At 39.3% G+C, this 13,330-nt stretch overlaps 1 protein-coding gene across 1 annotated transcript in view; it reads left to right on the top strand.

Moving 5' to 3' along the window:
• cbx2 (chromobox homolog 2 (Drosophila Pc class)) overlaps positions 1-12,578 on the top strand; it is a 30,606-nt gene extending 18,028 nt beyond the window's left edge. Inside the window, exon 5 of the mRNA XM_059948521.1 lies at positions 8,308-12,578. Coding sequence (XP_059804504.1) covers positions 8,308-9,765 — 1,458 coding nt within the window. The 3' untranslated portion in view covers positions 9,766-12,578. The remainder of the gene's footprint in view (positions 1-8,307) is intronic.
• The last annotated feature ends 752 nt before the right edge of the window (positions 12,579-13,330 follow it).

Genomic DNA, 13,330 nt, shown 5'->3' with positions numbered 1-13,330 from the left:
TAAATCATTCTGTTAAAATGTCACCTTGCTGACATATCTAATAAGAGATCTCCAGTTATATGGTATATCTGCCTTCAAATCTGCTTCATAGTACAAAATGTATGTGCTTTCAAGGACCTTCTCGCAGTTGCCTCCATTTGTTAAAATAGATTTTTCAAGGGAAAGATATCTTCATTTTCTATGTTTGAGTTAAATTATTAAAACGGGTATTATTAATAGTTAAAGCTATTAATATGGTAAAATTATAGGTAAAATTATTAACAGGTAAATCCCATCTGCAATAAGAACAAAGAAAATCACAAAGCAAGTATAAGAAAAAGGCAAGTGATTAATGTTAATTATTGTAGCTTTGGCAGATGAATCATGAGTGCCATTCTCAGCTTAACTGAACTTTCTTTTCCTGGTGTGAAAATTACAAACTACTCTATTGATGTTTGGCAAATACCTAAGTAGTGTAGACTACCCCCCAAAATTCTAAACTTTGAAAAGCGGAGACTACAAAGAAAATGTCAATTATTTGGCTTCAGGAATGTGACAGCAGGAATTTAAAACCTAGCCCTTTCCACTATTATTACAGAGCTTGATTTAACACAGTTGGTACCTCACAGGAGTCGGTTACAGCTAGTGCACAATCCAGACAATCAATCTCAATAGCTGTTTAACTTTACAAGAAAATTAAATCATCTGTGAATGCACCTACATGTTAAAACTCACCTCTTCACTGATTGAAGAATGATTTAATTAATGCAAATAAAATGATATGTATTTACTTGATTTGGTTGCTTCTGCACTATTATACTAACAGTCAAAAAGTAATAGTTAGGCAATTCGGCCCATTAAGTCTGCTCCACCATTCCATCATGGCTGATTTATTATCCCTCTTAACCCCATTTTCCTGCATTCTCTCCGTAACCTTTGATGCCTTGACTAATTAAGAACGTATCAAACGTTGCTTTAAATATACTAAGTAACTTGGCCATTTGTGGCAATGAATTCCACAGATTCACTTCCCTCTGACCAAAGAAATTCCTTCTCATCTTTGTTCTAAATGGACATCCCTCTATTCTGAGGCTGTGCCCCTGTCTAGGCCTTTCAATATTCACTAAGTTTCAATTAGATGCCCCCTCCCCGTTGTAAATTCCTGGAATCATTCTCGTGGACTTCCTCTGGTCCCTCTCCGATGCCGGCACTTCTTAGATAAGAGACCCAAAACTGCTCACAACACTCCAAATGCATTCTGACCAATACCTTAGCTTTACATCCTTGCTCTTATATTACAGTCTTCTTTTTTGCCTGCCTTCCCATCGACTTGAGCTGCAAGTTAACCTTTCGAGAATCCTGCACAAGGACTCCCAAGTCACTTTGCAACCCTGGCTTTTAAGTTTTCTTCCTGTTTAGAAAATATTCTATGCCTTTATCCTTCTACCACTGAATGACCACATACTTTCCTAAACTATATTCAATCTGCCACTTCGTTGCCCATTCTCCCAATCTGTCCAAGTCTTTCTATAGACTCTTAGCTTCCTTAACACTATCTATCCCTCCACCTACCTTTGTATCATCTGCGAAACTGGCCACAAATTTGGTTCTGAAATTCAAATCATTGACATATAATGTGAAAAGAAGTGGTCTCAATCCCTGTGGAACACCACTAGTCACTGGCAGCCAACAAAAATACTGCCCCCCTTATTCCCACTTTTTGTTTCCTGCCAGTCAGCCAATCTTCTATTCATGTTAGTATCTTTCCTGTAATACCATGAGCTCTTGTTAAGCAGCTTCATGTGTGATACTTTGTCAAAGACCTTCTGAAAATCCAAGTAAACAGCATCCACTGACTGTCCTTTGTCTATGCTGCCTGTTAATTCCTCAAAAAATTCCAAAGAATTTGTTAGGCAGGATTTCCCCTTAAGGAAACCATGCTGACTTTGGCCTATTTTACTATGTGCCTCCAATTACACTGAAACCTCATTCTTAATAATGGATTCCAACATTGTTTCAAACACTGCCGTCAGGCTAAATCACCTATAGTTTCCTTCCTTCTGCTTCCCTCTCTTCTGAAAGAGTGGAGTGACATTTGCAATTTTCCAGTCCTCTGGAACCATTCCCAAATCTAGTGATTCATGAAAGATCATTACGAATGCCTTCACAATCTCTCGGCCACCTCTTTCAGGTCTCTGGGGTGTAGGCCATCTGGTCCAGGTGAGTTGTCAGTTTTCCAGGACTGCTGCTGTCCTTTGTAATGACAACTACACTCACTCCTGGTACCCTGACACCCTTGAATTTCTGGTATACTCCTAATGGCGTCCACAGTGAATACTGATGCAAAATGCTTATTAAATTCATCTGCCATGTTTTCTTGACTAGCATTACTACCTCTCCAGCATCATATTTCAATGGTCCAATATCCACTCTCACCTCTCTTTTACTCTTTATGTATCTGAAGAAACTTGGTATCCACTTTTATATTATTGGCCAATTTACCTTCGTATTTCATTTTTTCTCATTTTAAGTTTTTTAGTTGCCTTGTGTTGATTTTTTTTTAAAAAAACTTTCTAATCTAGCAGCCCACTAATTTTTACTCTATTACATGGCCCTCTTGTTTGCTTTTATGCTGTCTTTGACTTCAATTGTCAGCGTAGTTGCTTCATCCTCCTTTTAGAATACTACTTCATCTTTGGGATATATCTACCCTGCACCTTCTAATTGCCTCCAAAAGTTCCAGCCATTGCTGTTCTTCTGTTATCCTTGATAGTGTCCTCTTCCAATCAACTTTAGTCAGCTCCTCTCTAATGCCTCTGTAATTCCCTTTACTCAACTATAATACTAATACATCTAACTACCTTCTCCCTCTTAAACTACAGGGTGAATTCTATCATGTTATGATTGCTGTCTCCAAAGGGTTCCTTTATGTTAAGCTCCCTAATCAAATCTTGTTCTCTACACAACACCTAATTCAGAATTGTTGTCCCCTTTGTGGGTTCAACCATAAGCTGCTCTAAAAAGCCATTTCACAGGCATTGTACGAATACCCACTCTTGGGATCCAGTTCCAATCTGATATTCCCCATCTACCTGCATATTGAAATCCCCCATGACTATTGTAACATTGCCCTTTTTATTTTTAATTTTATTTGTAATTTAGATCCCACATCCTGGCTGCTGTTCGGAAGCCTGTATATAACTCCCATCAGAGTCTTTTTATCCTTGCAATTTCCTAACTCTAGCCATAGATTCTACATCTTCTGATCACATGTCTCCTCTTTCTAGGGATTAGATTTTACTCTTTACCAACACAGCCAACCCTACCTGGCTGTCATTTCGATGCAATGTTTATTCTTGGATATTAAGCTTCCAACTATGATCTTCTTTCAGCCGCAACTCAGTGATGCCCACAATGTCATACCTGCCAATCTCTAACTGTGCTACAAGATCATCTACCTTATTTTGTATATTGTGTACATTCAAATATGACACCTTCAGTCCTGTATTATCATCCCTTTTGACTTTTGCCCCCATGTTACACTCATCCCCACTGACTGCAACTTTGCTCTACCATCTGCCTGTCCTACCTGATGGTCTCACTGCACAATGCATCAACTTGTATACCAACTGCCCCATCCTCAGCCCTGTCACTCCAATTCCCATCCCCAGCTCTATCAAACCTGCGCACAAGGATATTGTTCCCCCTTGGGTTTAGCTGTAACAGGTCATTTTTGTACAGGTCATGTATTCCCCAGAAGAGATCCCATATAGCACCATGGTCCTGAAAAACATTGTCTCATTTTTAGTGTGTACTGTACCATCAGTTATGGTCAAAATGACAATAAAAAGTGACGACTTGTTGACTTGACTTGAAGATCCAGAAATTTGAAACCCTGCCCCCTTCACCATTTCCTCAGTCACTCATTCATCTGTAGTATCATCCTAATCCTGCCCTGAGTAGCACATGATACTGAGAGTAATCCAGAGGTTACTGCCTTGGAAGTCCTGTTCTTCAGTCTCTTCCCTAACTCCCAATTCTTGCTCCATAGGACCTCTTCCCCCTTCCTTTCTTACGTCATTGGTGCCGATGTGCACCATAGCCTCTGGCTGCTCACCCTCCCTCTTGAAAATCTTCTGCAGTTGTTCTGAGACATACTGGACCTCAGCGCCTGGGGGTGAGACACCATCCTAGCGTCTCTTTCATGGCCATAGAATCTCCTCTCCATTCCCCCTAACTATTGAGTCTCTTATCACTACCACTCTGCCTGACTTGACACTTTCCTGCTAAGCCTCAGAACCGCCCACTAACCTGGCTGCTGCTGTTGCTGTGTCCTAATAGGTGACCTTCCACCTACCCTCCCACCCCCCACCAACACAGCTGTATCCAAATGGGTATACTTGTTGCTGAAAGGAATGGCCACAGGGGAACTCTGCACTGACTGCTTACTCCCCTTATTTCTGGTGCTCTTCCATCTAATCAATGAAGTCTGCACTCTGGGTGCAAACATCTCAGTGAACATCTTATCTATGAGGTTTTCAGCCTCCCGTATGGTCCTGAGTAATCCAGCTCCAGTTACTTGACCTTGACTGTCAGGAGCTGAAATTGGATGCACTTCCAGTAGACATAGTCAACAGGGAGATCATCAGGTACCTGCAGTCCCACATCTTGCAGAAGGGGCATTGCACTGCTTTAACTACTCCAGCTCAAGTACCTGTTCTTGCCTAAGCCTGTTGAGCCAAAGCCTGGCCACTCTTTAACACTGTCTACTCCAACAGTGGCCACTCCGCTTACACCTTGCTTCTTTTTATTGACACCTTCCAGATGCTGAAGAGATCATTATGATTGCAGCCCACCAACGAGTTGTGAAAGGCCCCAAAGTCTTTTTAAACCTCATGTTGCCTCACCAACAAACAACTGCTTCAAGCTTTACTCTCCAATACTTCAGTGTTGTACGTTTGTACATTATTTCATTGTGGAGCACTGAGACAGGAAATCTATTCCATCATATCTGCTCTGTAACAAATTTCTAGTAGAAATACTCCAAGTCAGCAATTTTGATGACTTAGCATTTCTTCATTAGCCCAGATAATTCGGACAAGATGATGCAAATCAAAGATACAGTTGCAAGAAAATGTTTGTGAACCATTTGCAATTACCTGGTTGTCTGCTTTAATTACTCATAAAATGTTGTCTGATCTTCATCTAAAAAGTTCAAATTAAACTTTATTATTAGAGTGCATGTAACTCCAAGGTTCTTATTCTGCAGGCATACTTAGCAAATCTATGGAACAGTAACTGTAAATAATGAACAACAAACTGTGCAAATGTAAATATAAATAAATAACGAGGATGAAATAACAGGATAAGAGTCCTTAAATGAGTGTAGCTATTGCCTTTTGCTCAAGAGCCTGGTGGTTCAGGGATAGCAGCTGCTCTTGAACCTGCTGGTGCATCCTGAGGCATCGTATCTTCTACTTGATGGCAGCAGTGAGAAAAGAGCATAGCCTGGGTGGTGTGGATCTTTCATGATGGATGCTGCTTTTCTACAGCAATATTTCATGTAGATATGCTCAATGGTTGGGAGGGTTTTACCCATGTACTCGGCACAATGATGGACAAACACAATCTTCCTAAACTAACAATAACACACAAACAATTCCACTGCTTCAGGTCAATACTGAGTAGACCATTTAAAAAGTCACAGTTTAGGTTCAAAAAAGTATGTGTACCTCTGCAGTAATAATGCCTTCTACAAAATCTGTTTGGTATCGGGTGTTCAAATCAATGAATGCTAAATGAGGTGCAAAAGAACCCAAGGGTAGCAGCAAAAGACCTGCAGAAATCTCTAGAACTTTCTAAAGTCTCTGTTCATGTGTCCTCTGTAAGAAAGATCCTGATCAAGGATGCTGTTCATAGAAGGACACCACACATGAAAGAAACCACTGCTCTCCCAAAAAAACATTGCTGCACGTCTTGAATTTGCAAAAGACCACCTGGATGTTCCACAATGCTTCTGGGACAATGTTCTGTGGACAGATGAGACAGACATTGATCTTTTTGGCAGAAATGCACACTGCTACATTTGGAGGAAAAAGGGCACTGCACACTAACACCAAAACATTAACCCAGCTGTGAAGCATGGTGGAAGGAGAAGCATGGTTTGGGACTGCTATGCTGCCTCAGGGCCTAGACACCTTGCAAGTGTTGAGGGAACAAGTAATTCAAAATTGTATCAAGACATTTTACAGGAGAATGTCAGGGTCGCAGTCCATCACCTGAAGCTTAATAGAAGTTAGATGATGCAACAAGACCATGATGTGAAACACAAGAGTAAATCAACATCAGGATGATTTAAAAGAAAAGAAACTTCGTGTTTTTGGAATGGCCAAGTTAGAATTCAGACCTTAACCCAATTGAGATGCTGTGGCATGACCTGAAGAAGGCTGTTCATGCAAGGTATCCCAGAAATATTGATTAACTGGAACAGTTTTGTATGAAGGGATGGTCTATAATTCCTCCTTGCTGTTGTGCAAGTCTGATTCGCAGCTACAGGAAATATTTGGTGGAAGTTATTGCTGCTAAAGCATGTTCTACCAGTTACTAAATACAAGGGTTCACATACTTTTCCAACCTGGACCGTGAATGATTGAACAATGTGTTCAATAAAGACATTTATTTGTGTGTTATTAGTTTAGGCAGAGTGTGTTTGTCTATTATTGTGACTTAGATGAAGGTCAGACCACCATTTTATGAGTAATTAATGCAGAAAACTGGGTAATTGCAAAGCATTCACAAATTTTTTTTTGCACATTTTGTTAGTTGGTCAGTTAGCAACAGAGGGGCAGCAGAGTCCCAACCGGACACTATCAGTAGCAGACCAGATCTTGTTCACGTGCAGCTTTATACATGCAGTCTATGAGTGCTTGGCTGCAGTTTCGCAGATAAGCACCAGCGTTGTGGCTACTAGTGAAGTAGGATTAGAGAATTGAGGGGAATAAATGAATCTAAATCACTTTTCTTTTACTCTCCCTCCTTCTCTCAGGTTGACTTTTATGTTAACTTCATTTTACCTTATTTTAATGACTATTGTACATTTCATCCTTTAAAAAAACATGCATTGCTTTCTTTTCCCACAGACCTTTCTAAATTGACCATAGCTAATACAATGTCATCTTTTTTTTTGTACAGCTTGGTTCTTTGGTCCTAAGGTGGGAATTCTAACCACAGAACCTTTAACAGGTTCAATCTGATGCAGGCTTGGCAACTCCATTAATTTTAATGGAGTGGGAAAGTTCTGAGAGATGAATGGTTCAACTCAAATATCATTTCGTTAACCAAACAAGCAAATGTAAATATGTTTGTTAATGGGTGTAATTGTATTTAATTGTTTGGTTAGGTTTTCAAATTTTGATAAAGGTAATTGTTAATGATTTTTTAATGTTCATGGGTTAGATTTGCATAAAAATGTAACAGACTAATTAGTGGTTTGCAAAACTTGGTGGAGTTGTGAATATCGAACTATTCTAAGGATATAGTAGAATATAGATCATTTTTGGATAAGGGCTGAGAAATGTAGACAGAATTTAATCCAGCCAAGTGTGTGGTGTTACATTTCAAGAGGTCAGAAATTGGGAGGGAAATTATACACTGAATGGAATATGCCACAGCAGGGAATCCTGACTTGTTCTCTTGATATTTTGGAAGTATTATTTTCAGTCCCTTGAAGTAGATGATTGCCACATGTGTATTGTCAGTGAGTAAGGTTGCATTACCCCCAATGTATGAGTGAAAACTTCATTCCAGAATTAATTTCTATACCCTGCAACTAGCAAGTTTGTCTGTGGTTTTGACTGAATGAAAGCACACTTGGTTTCCAGAACTGAACTTCATGATGTCCACAACTTCTGTATAATATTCCACACTTATCTGCATAACTTATGGTATAGTGGTTCCCTGCAGAACTGGAATAATACTAGGGAAATAAACTTGGCGGTTGCTGTAACTTGTCATTGCATTCAGTAGATGTTCATGTAGCAATAATCCAAGTATCTTCAAAGAAACAAAAATGGCAAATGATAGAAGTACTTAACGGGTTGGTCACCATCTGCATCAAGGCTATTTTGTGTGCAAATTCTTCATCAGAGTGTTTTCACAGTGAACTCAATGCACCTATTCCCTTAATGGCCACTATCTAATTTCTCATGTGCTTGCAATAATTCCTCATTTGCTTCAGATTTGTAGGATTTAATAATTCTGTGATGTTTGTTTCGTCATGTACAAAATTTTCCAGTGACAGGTGTTTCTTTTCCCATTCACTTTACACAGGAACAAGAAACTCCTCTTTCATCAAAATCAAGTAGTTCTTCGGAAGATGATGAGGAAGATACGGATGATGATGAGGACGAGGAGGAAAGTGATGATCCGACCCAGTCTGCATCCCAGAGCAACGATCGCAGGAAGGATTTGGACTGCATCCCTCCAAAACGGGCACAGACAGAAGTCATCCATAGTAAAGCAGACCTGAAAGACTCGTGCAAAAAGAAACGTACCAGCAAAGTAATTCGCAGTGACCTTCGGAAGAACATAAAAATTAAATCAGGGAAAGCATTAAAAACACCTGGGAATGATACAAGTGGTGATTCTGGAACTGATGAATCATCAAAAGAGAAACTAAGTAAACCAGATGGATCCGTAAGTGAAAATAATTCCAGATCGGAGAAGAATAACATGGGGGAATCTCTGAGCACCGCAAGTGGAATGTTAAATTCAAGCATCTTCAATTCATCAAAAGCCAGCAATCAAAGGGCAGCCTCACAAACTGCAAATCATGCAGGATTAGGCCAGCATTCTTCCAGCATACTTTCTGCCAGTTCAGTGGCACTAACTAAATCTGCCTGTGAACAGCAGTCTGTAAATACACCAGTGTTAAATCAACAAGCAACGAATGAGAAAAATAAGGTTGGGTTAGTTAAAAATCCCGGAAATATTAAAAGCTCAAATGAATTATGCAAATCTGAATCTGACTCAAAGAGCTTGAATATTCCTGGAACAATGAAGACCAATTCTACTGTTTGTAGTTCAGCTAATCCAGGAACAAATTCGCTGAATCTAAACAGTCAAAGCTCAAGCGCCCTAGGTCGGAATTTGCCAACTTCAACTTCTCAGAACACTAACAATTCAGGATTAAACCTCCATGCCTTAAACCTGCAGAGCAGCAATAAGATGGGATTGAATTCCAAGAATGTGCCTAGTCCAGGAGTGAATTCATCAGGTTTGACTTCAAAGAACAACATAAACAATTTGTCATTTGTGATTTCCAGGAACTCAGCTGAATTGAACACTCATGCTGTTTCTAATAAACTACTAAACTCACAGAGTGCCAGTAGCCAGGCAGTGTGTGAGAGCAGTGGGAATGGGGTCGAGAAGGAAAATCAGACAAAAGAAGATAAGGAGGTGGCGGACACTGCGGTCCATCATTCTGATAACCGAATCAGAGACAGCGACAGAAAGGATGTTTCCTTGGAGACATCCAAACAGGGTGGCAACGTGCCAACAGAACTGAGCACAGGTGAAGAGACAATGAGCTCAGACTCTGAGCATGACTCTTCATTTTCCAGCACGGCTGCAAACCCATCCATTTCAGTCCAAACAAACCAAGACTGGAAACCCACTCGCAGCTTGATCGAGCACGTGTTTGTCACTGATGTGACTGCCAATCTGGTCACGGTGACGGTGAAGGAGAGTCCAACTAGTGTGGGCTTTTTCAATATCCGCCATTATTAGAGTTATTGGGGGGGGGAGGGGGAGGAATGAACTCTAGCTATCAAATGGTAGTCTTCCACTAGAAATCAATTCTTTTCATCTCGGGTTTTGTCAGCTCTTGATTTGTTTTTGATGGCTGTAAGCACAGTTTACAATGACGCCCAAAAACTTCATCAAACAAAATTAGTGCATTAAATAGAAACTGACCCCTTTGATAATACACCTGTTTCTTTTAAATACAGTCAGTGGCTTACTCAGTTTTCTATCTCCACCAGACATTTTTCCTGTATAATCCAACTTGAATTTCTGCAATAGAACATCCTTATTTCAGTGTCTTTTTGTAAAATGAAGGTCAAATGATAAAGAACAAATGAATGGTTTGTATTGATGCCAGAGGACATGAAACCTGGGGAGATAAGTTATGAAGAATATCCATGATGTAGTGACACATTCTGAGGAGGAAGTCAGCGTGAGAAAGTTTATAAATACAGAAGGAAAGATTAATTAGAAAAACAGTGTCTCTTGTTGCTGAAACAATTCAAGGTTTTGTTTGTTATCAGAAAATGAGAGGAAGTTATAAATCCTCGAGAGAAAAAAAAATGTATATGCCTTACTGGCAGTAAAAGGATTATTGTTGCCTGGGTTGTAGGAAGTCAAAGCCCCTGGTTGTTATTTACCCTGCCATCAGTAGAGCAGAGCATAACCCATAGTTGTTTCAGTTTGCATTATTAAAATTGTCTGCAGAATCACAGAAAGGGAGGTCAGTTTTTTAGAAAGGTTGTGCTCAGCTGAAGCTCTTGTTGAATTTCTGTCCAAACTGAACTAATATATTGTTCAGTAATTGATGCAGGCAACTAAGCAGAGCATACACAAAGGGTTTAGTTAAAATTCCATACATATTAGTGCTCATGAGCAGGTTGCATATGCTTCATTTTGTTTTAATTCACTACCATTTTAAGCCTCTGTTTAAGCCACTCTTGAAGATACTATTTTTTTAAAATCCACCTCCAGTGTATGAAATGGTGACATTTAAGTTGGTTTTATTTGGCAGAATGGTATAGCAAATAATTTAAATAGTGGGATAAAATATCAGCCTTTACATCTTTGGGCAGATATTTAATCATTGTGAATCTTTTCAGTTTTCTCACAATGCTAAATGACTAGATTGTAACAATTTATATTGCACTCTGCATACACCTCCTTCTTTTCAACCCTAACATTAGCCCCCACAGTTGTTGTGGACTTGCACAATGGAAATTTAGTTAAGTAGCCACTACAAAGATGGAGTAAACCACCAAAGTTTGTACCCATGACTCTCATGCTTTGAAATAAATCATCGGGACATGAAGTGATCTTTCAACTATTATAACATGTTGATTATTCATTTAGGTTATGGTTTATCCATATCTCAACTCTTGTCAGTTTACAGTCCTACCTTTACTTGGCAATCTCAGTAATGAAAATTTCAGATGACTCTCTCTGCAGCTTTTTTTGGGGTGGCTACAGCAACAGAGAAGAGAACTACACATTTTTGAATACACAGTATTGAAAAAGAGTTCTCCTTGACTTTATTCCTGAGTGGTTTAACTCTAATTCTTGTACATTCTTGTTTTCAAGTTCACTTATTTTGTATTGACTGCACAAACAAATCGATGTTCCTCTGGACCACAGTGCACCCACAAAACATATCACACAGAGCACACAAAACAAAATATTACCACCAATAAATTAATGAAATATAATTCAAATTGCATGTAGTGCACAGATCAGATAAACAATAAACATTTCAGTAAATAGGTCACAGTCCTAGTATCAAGACCTTGGTGGCAGCAAGGTATTCATTAGTCTTACAACCTGAGGGAAGAAACTGTTTGTCTGGCAGTCTTAGTCTTGATGCTGCTGTACCTCCTTCCAGACAGTAGTGGGTCAAAGAGATTGTGGGACAGGTGGTAGGGATCCTTAACAATCCTCTGGGCTTTTCATATACAACAACTCCCAGTAAATGTCACAAATGGAGGGGAGAAAGAGTCTGGTTAAACACTCAGCAGTTTTTACTATCCTTTTTATGGTCTTGCGGTTCGATGCCTTGCTTTCGTACCACACAATGATGCAGCCAGACAGGACACTCTCAGTGCTCCTGTAGAAAGTTGTTAGAAGTGGGACGGAGCCCCGCATGTCTCAATCTCCTCAAAGTGTAGACTCTGCTGTGCCTTCTTGACAAATGAGGAGGTGTTGGTCTGGGTTAGATTATCCGTTACATGCCTCCCACCAAACCTTTCCACTTTATTAAAACCTGTTAATATTTTGTTGTTTTAACTACCTCAAATTAGATTACCTTTCAATATTAGATCAAAATTTTCATATGCCCCAACATCATTTTGATGAATCTCTCTTATTGTGCCCACCCACTGAGATGATATGCCCAAAGCTGAATGCAATATTCCCAGATAGGACCTGACTAATCACCTGCACATCTAAGTCCAATAGTCCATTCCACTTTTTAATTACCGTTAGTACAATTTTTGGAATTAGATAGCTCACTGTCCAGCTAATAATTAAGTGAGTAAGGTACTACTAGATTGTGCATGATTCTAAAACCTCAGCTGACCAAAGGGAGAGAACAAAAATAAGAAGGAAGACTAATGTTTCTTTCTATTAAGGTCTTGGATAGCTGTAGACTTGATATTTAGGCTAACTCTCAGCGTTAGGTTAAGCATTAACTTAATTTTTATACAATTCAAATGTGTATCAAGGAACTACTGTGAAATTGTTTTTGTACTCAAGATTTCTCAAAGAAGCAAAATGTAGGTAAATAAAAAAAAAAGTAATTTCAAGCGGCAATGAAGTCATTATTTCGAACATCCAAAAAGAATGGCACATGTTAAGCTGTCTTTCTCCACAGGATTTGAGTTACAAAAATGCAGTTGTCAATTAACTCTCTGCTTCCAACTTTGTGTTTATTTTTTTGAGAAGAAATATCCAACAATGGAATGATTTGAAAGCAAAGGTGAACGTTTTAAAGTCATGTTTTTTTTACTGACAAAAGATTCTGCAGACCCCGGAAATGCAGAGTTGCACACACAAAATGTTGGAGGAACTCTGCAGGGCAGGCAGCATCAATGGAGAGAAACTGAGTCAATGTTTCAGGCCAAGACCCTTCATCAAGACTATAGATGTTGCCTGACCTGCTGAATTCTTACAGCATTTGTGTGTGTGTTCTATGTAGATAAGTGAGTGCAGAATGACAAAACTGACTTGGAGTGAGATAAAATGAAGGAAACAGAATCTTGGATGAGCTTAAATTATGAAGGAATGAAAATTGGAGGCCATTCAGAAATGAATTGGTATAATCAAGTAGGGGCTTGTTTTGGCAGCAGATGAGCTGAAACGGTTGAATTTGAGTAGGACAATGTGTGGACAGTGGAAGTAGAGATCTTGGTGATGTGGCTATGTGATTGAGAGTTCAAGGTCAGTATGGTACCCAAGATGAAAATGTTTGGTTTAATCTCCGAAAGGTGCTTTACAAGAGGGATACAGTCATTGGCAAGGTGGAAGTTAAAAGCAGTGACTTTGGACATTGTAATAT

The sequence above is a fragment of the Hypanus sabinus genome, chromosome 23 (assembly GCF_030144855.1).
Source record: "Hypanus sabinus isolate sHypSab1 chromosome 23, sHypSab1.hap1, whole genome shotgun sequence".
NCBI classification, from domain to species: domain Eukaryota; kingdom Metazoa; phylum Chordata; class Chondrichthyes; order Myliobatiformes; family Dasyatidae; genus Hypanus; species Hypanus sabinus.
Note: the sequence above shows the minus strand (reverse complement) of the source record. Positions and strands in the feature narration are given on the sequence as shown.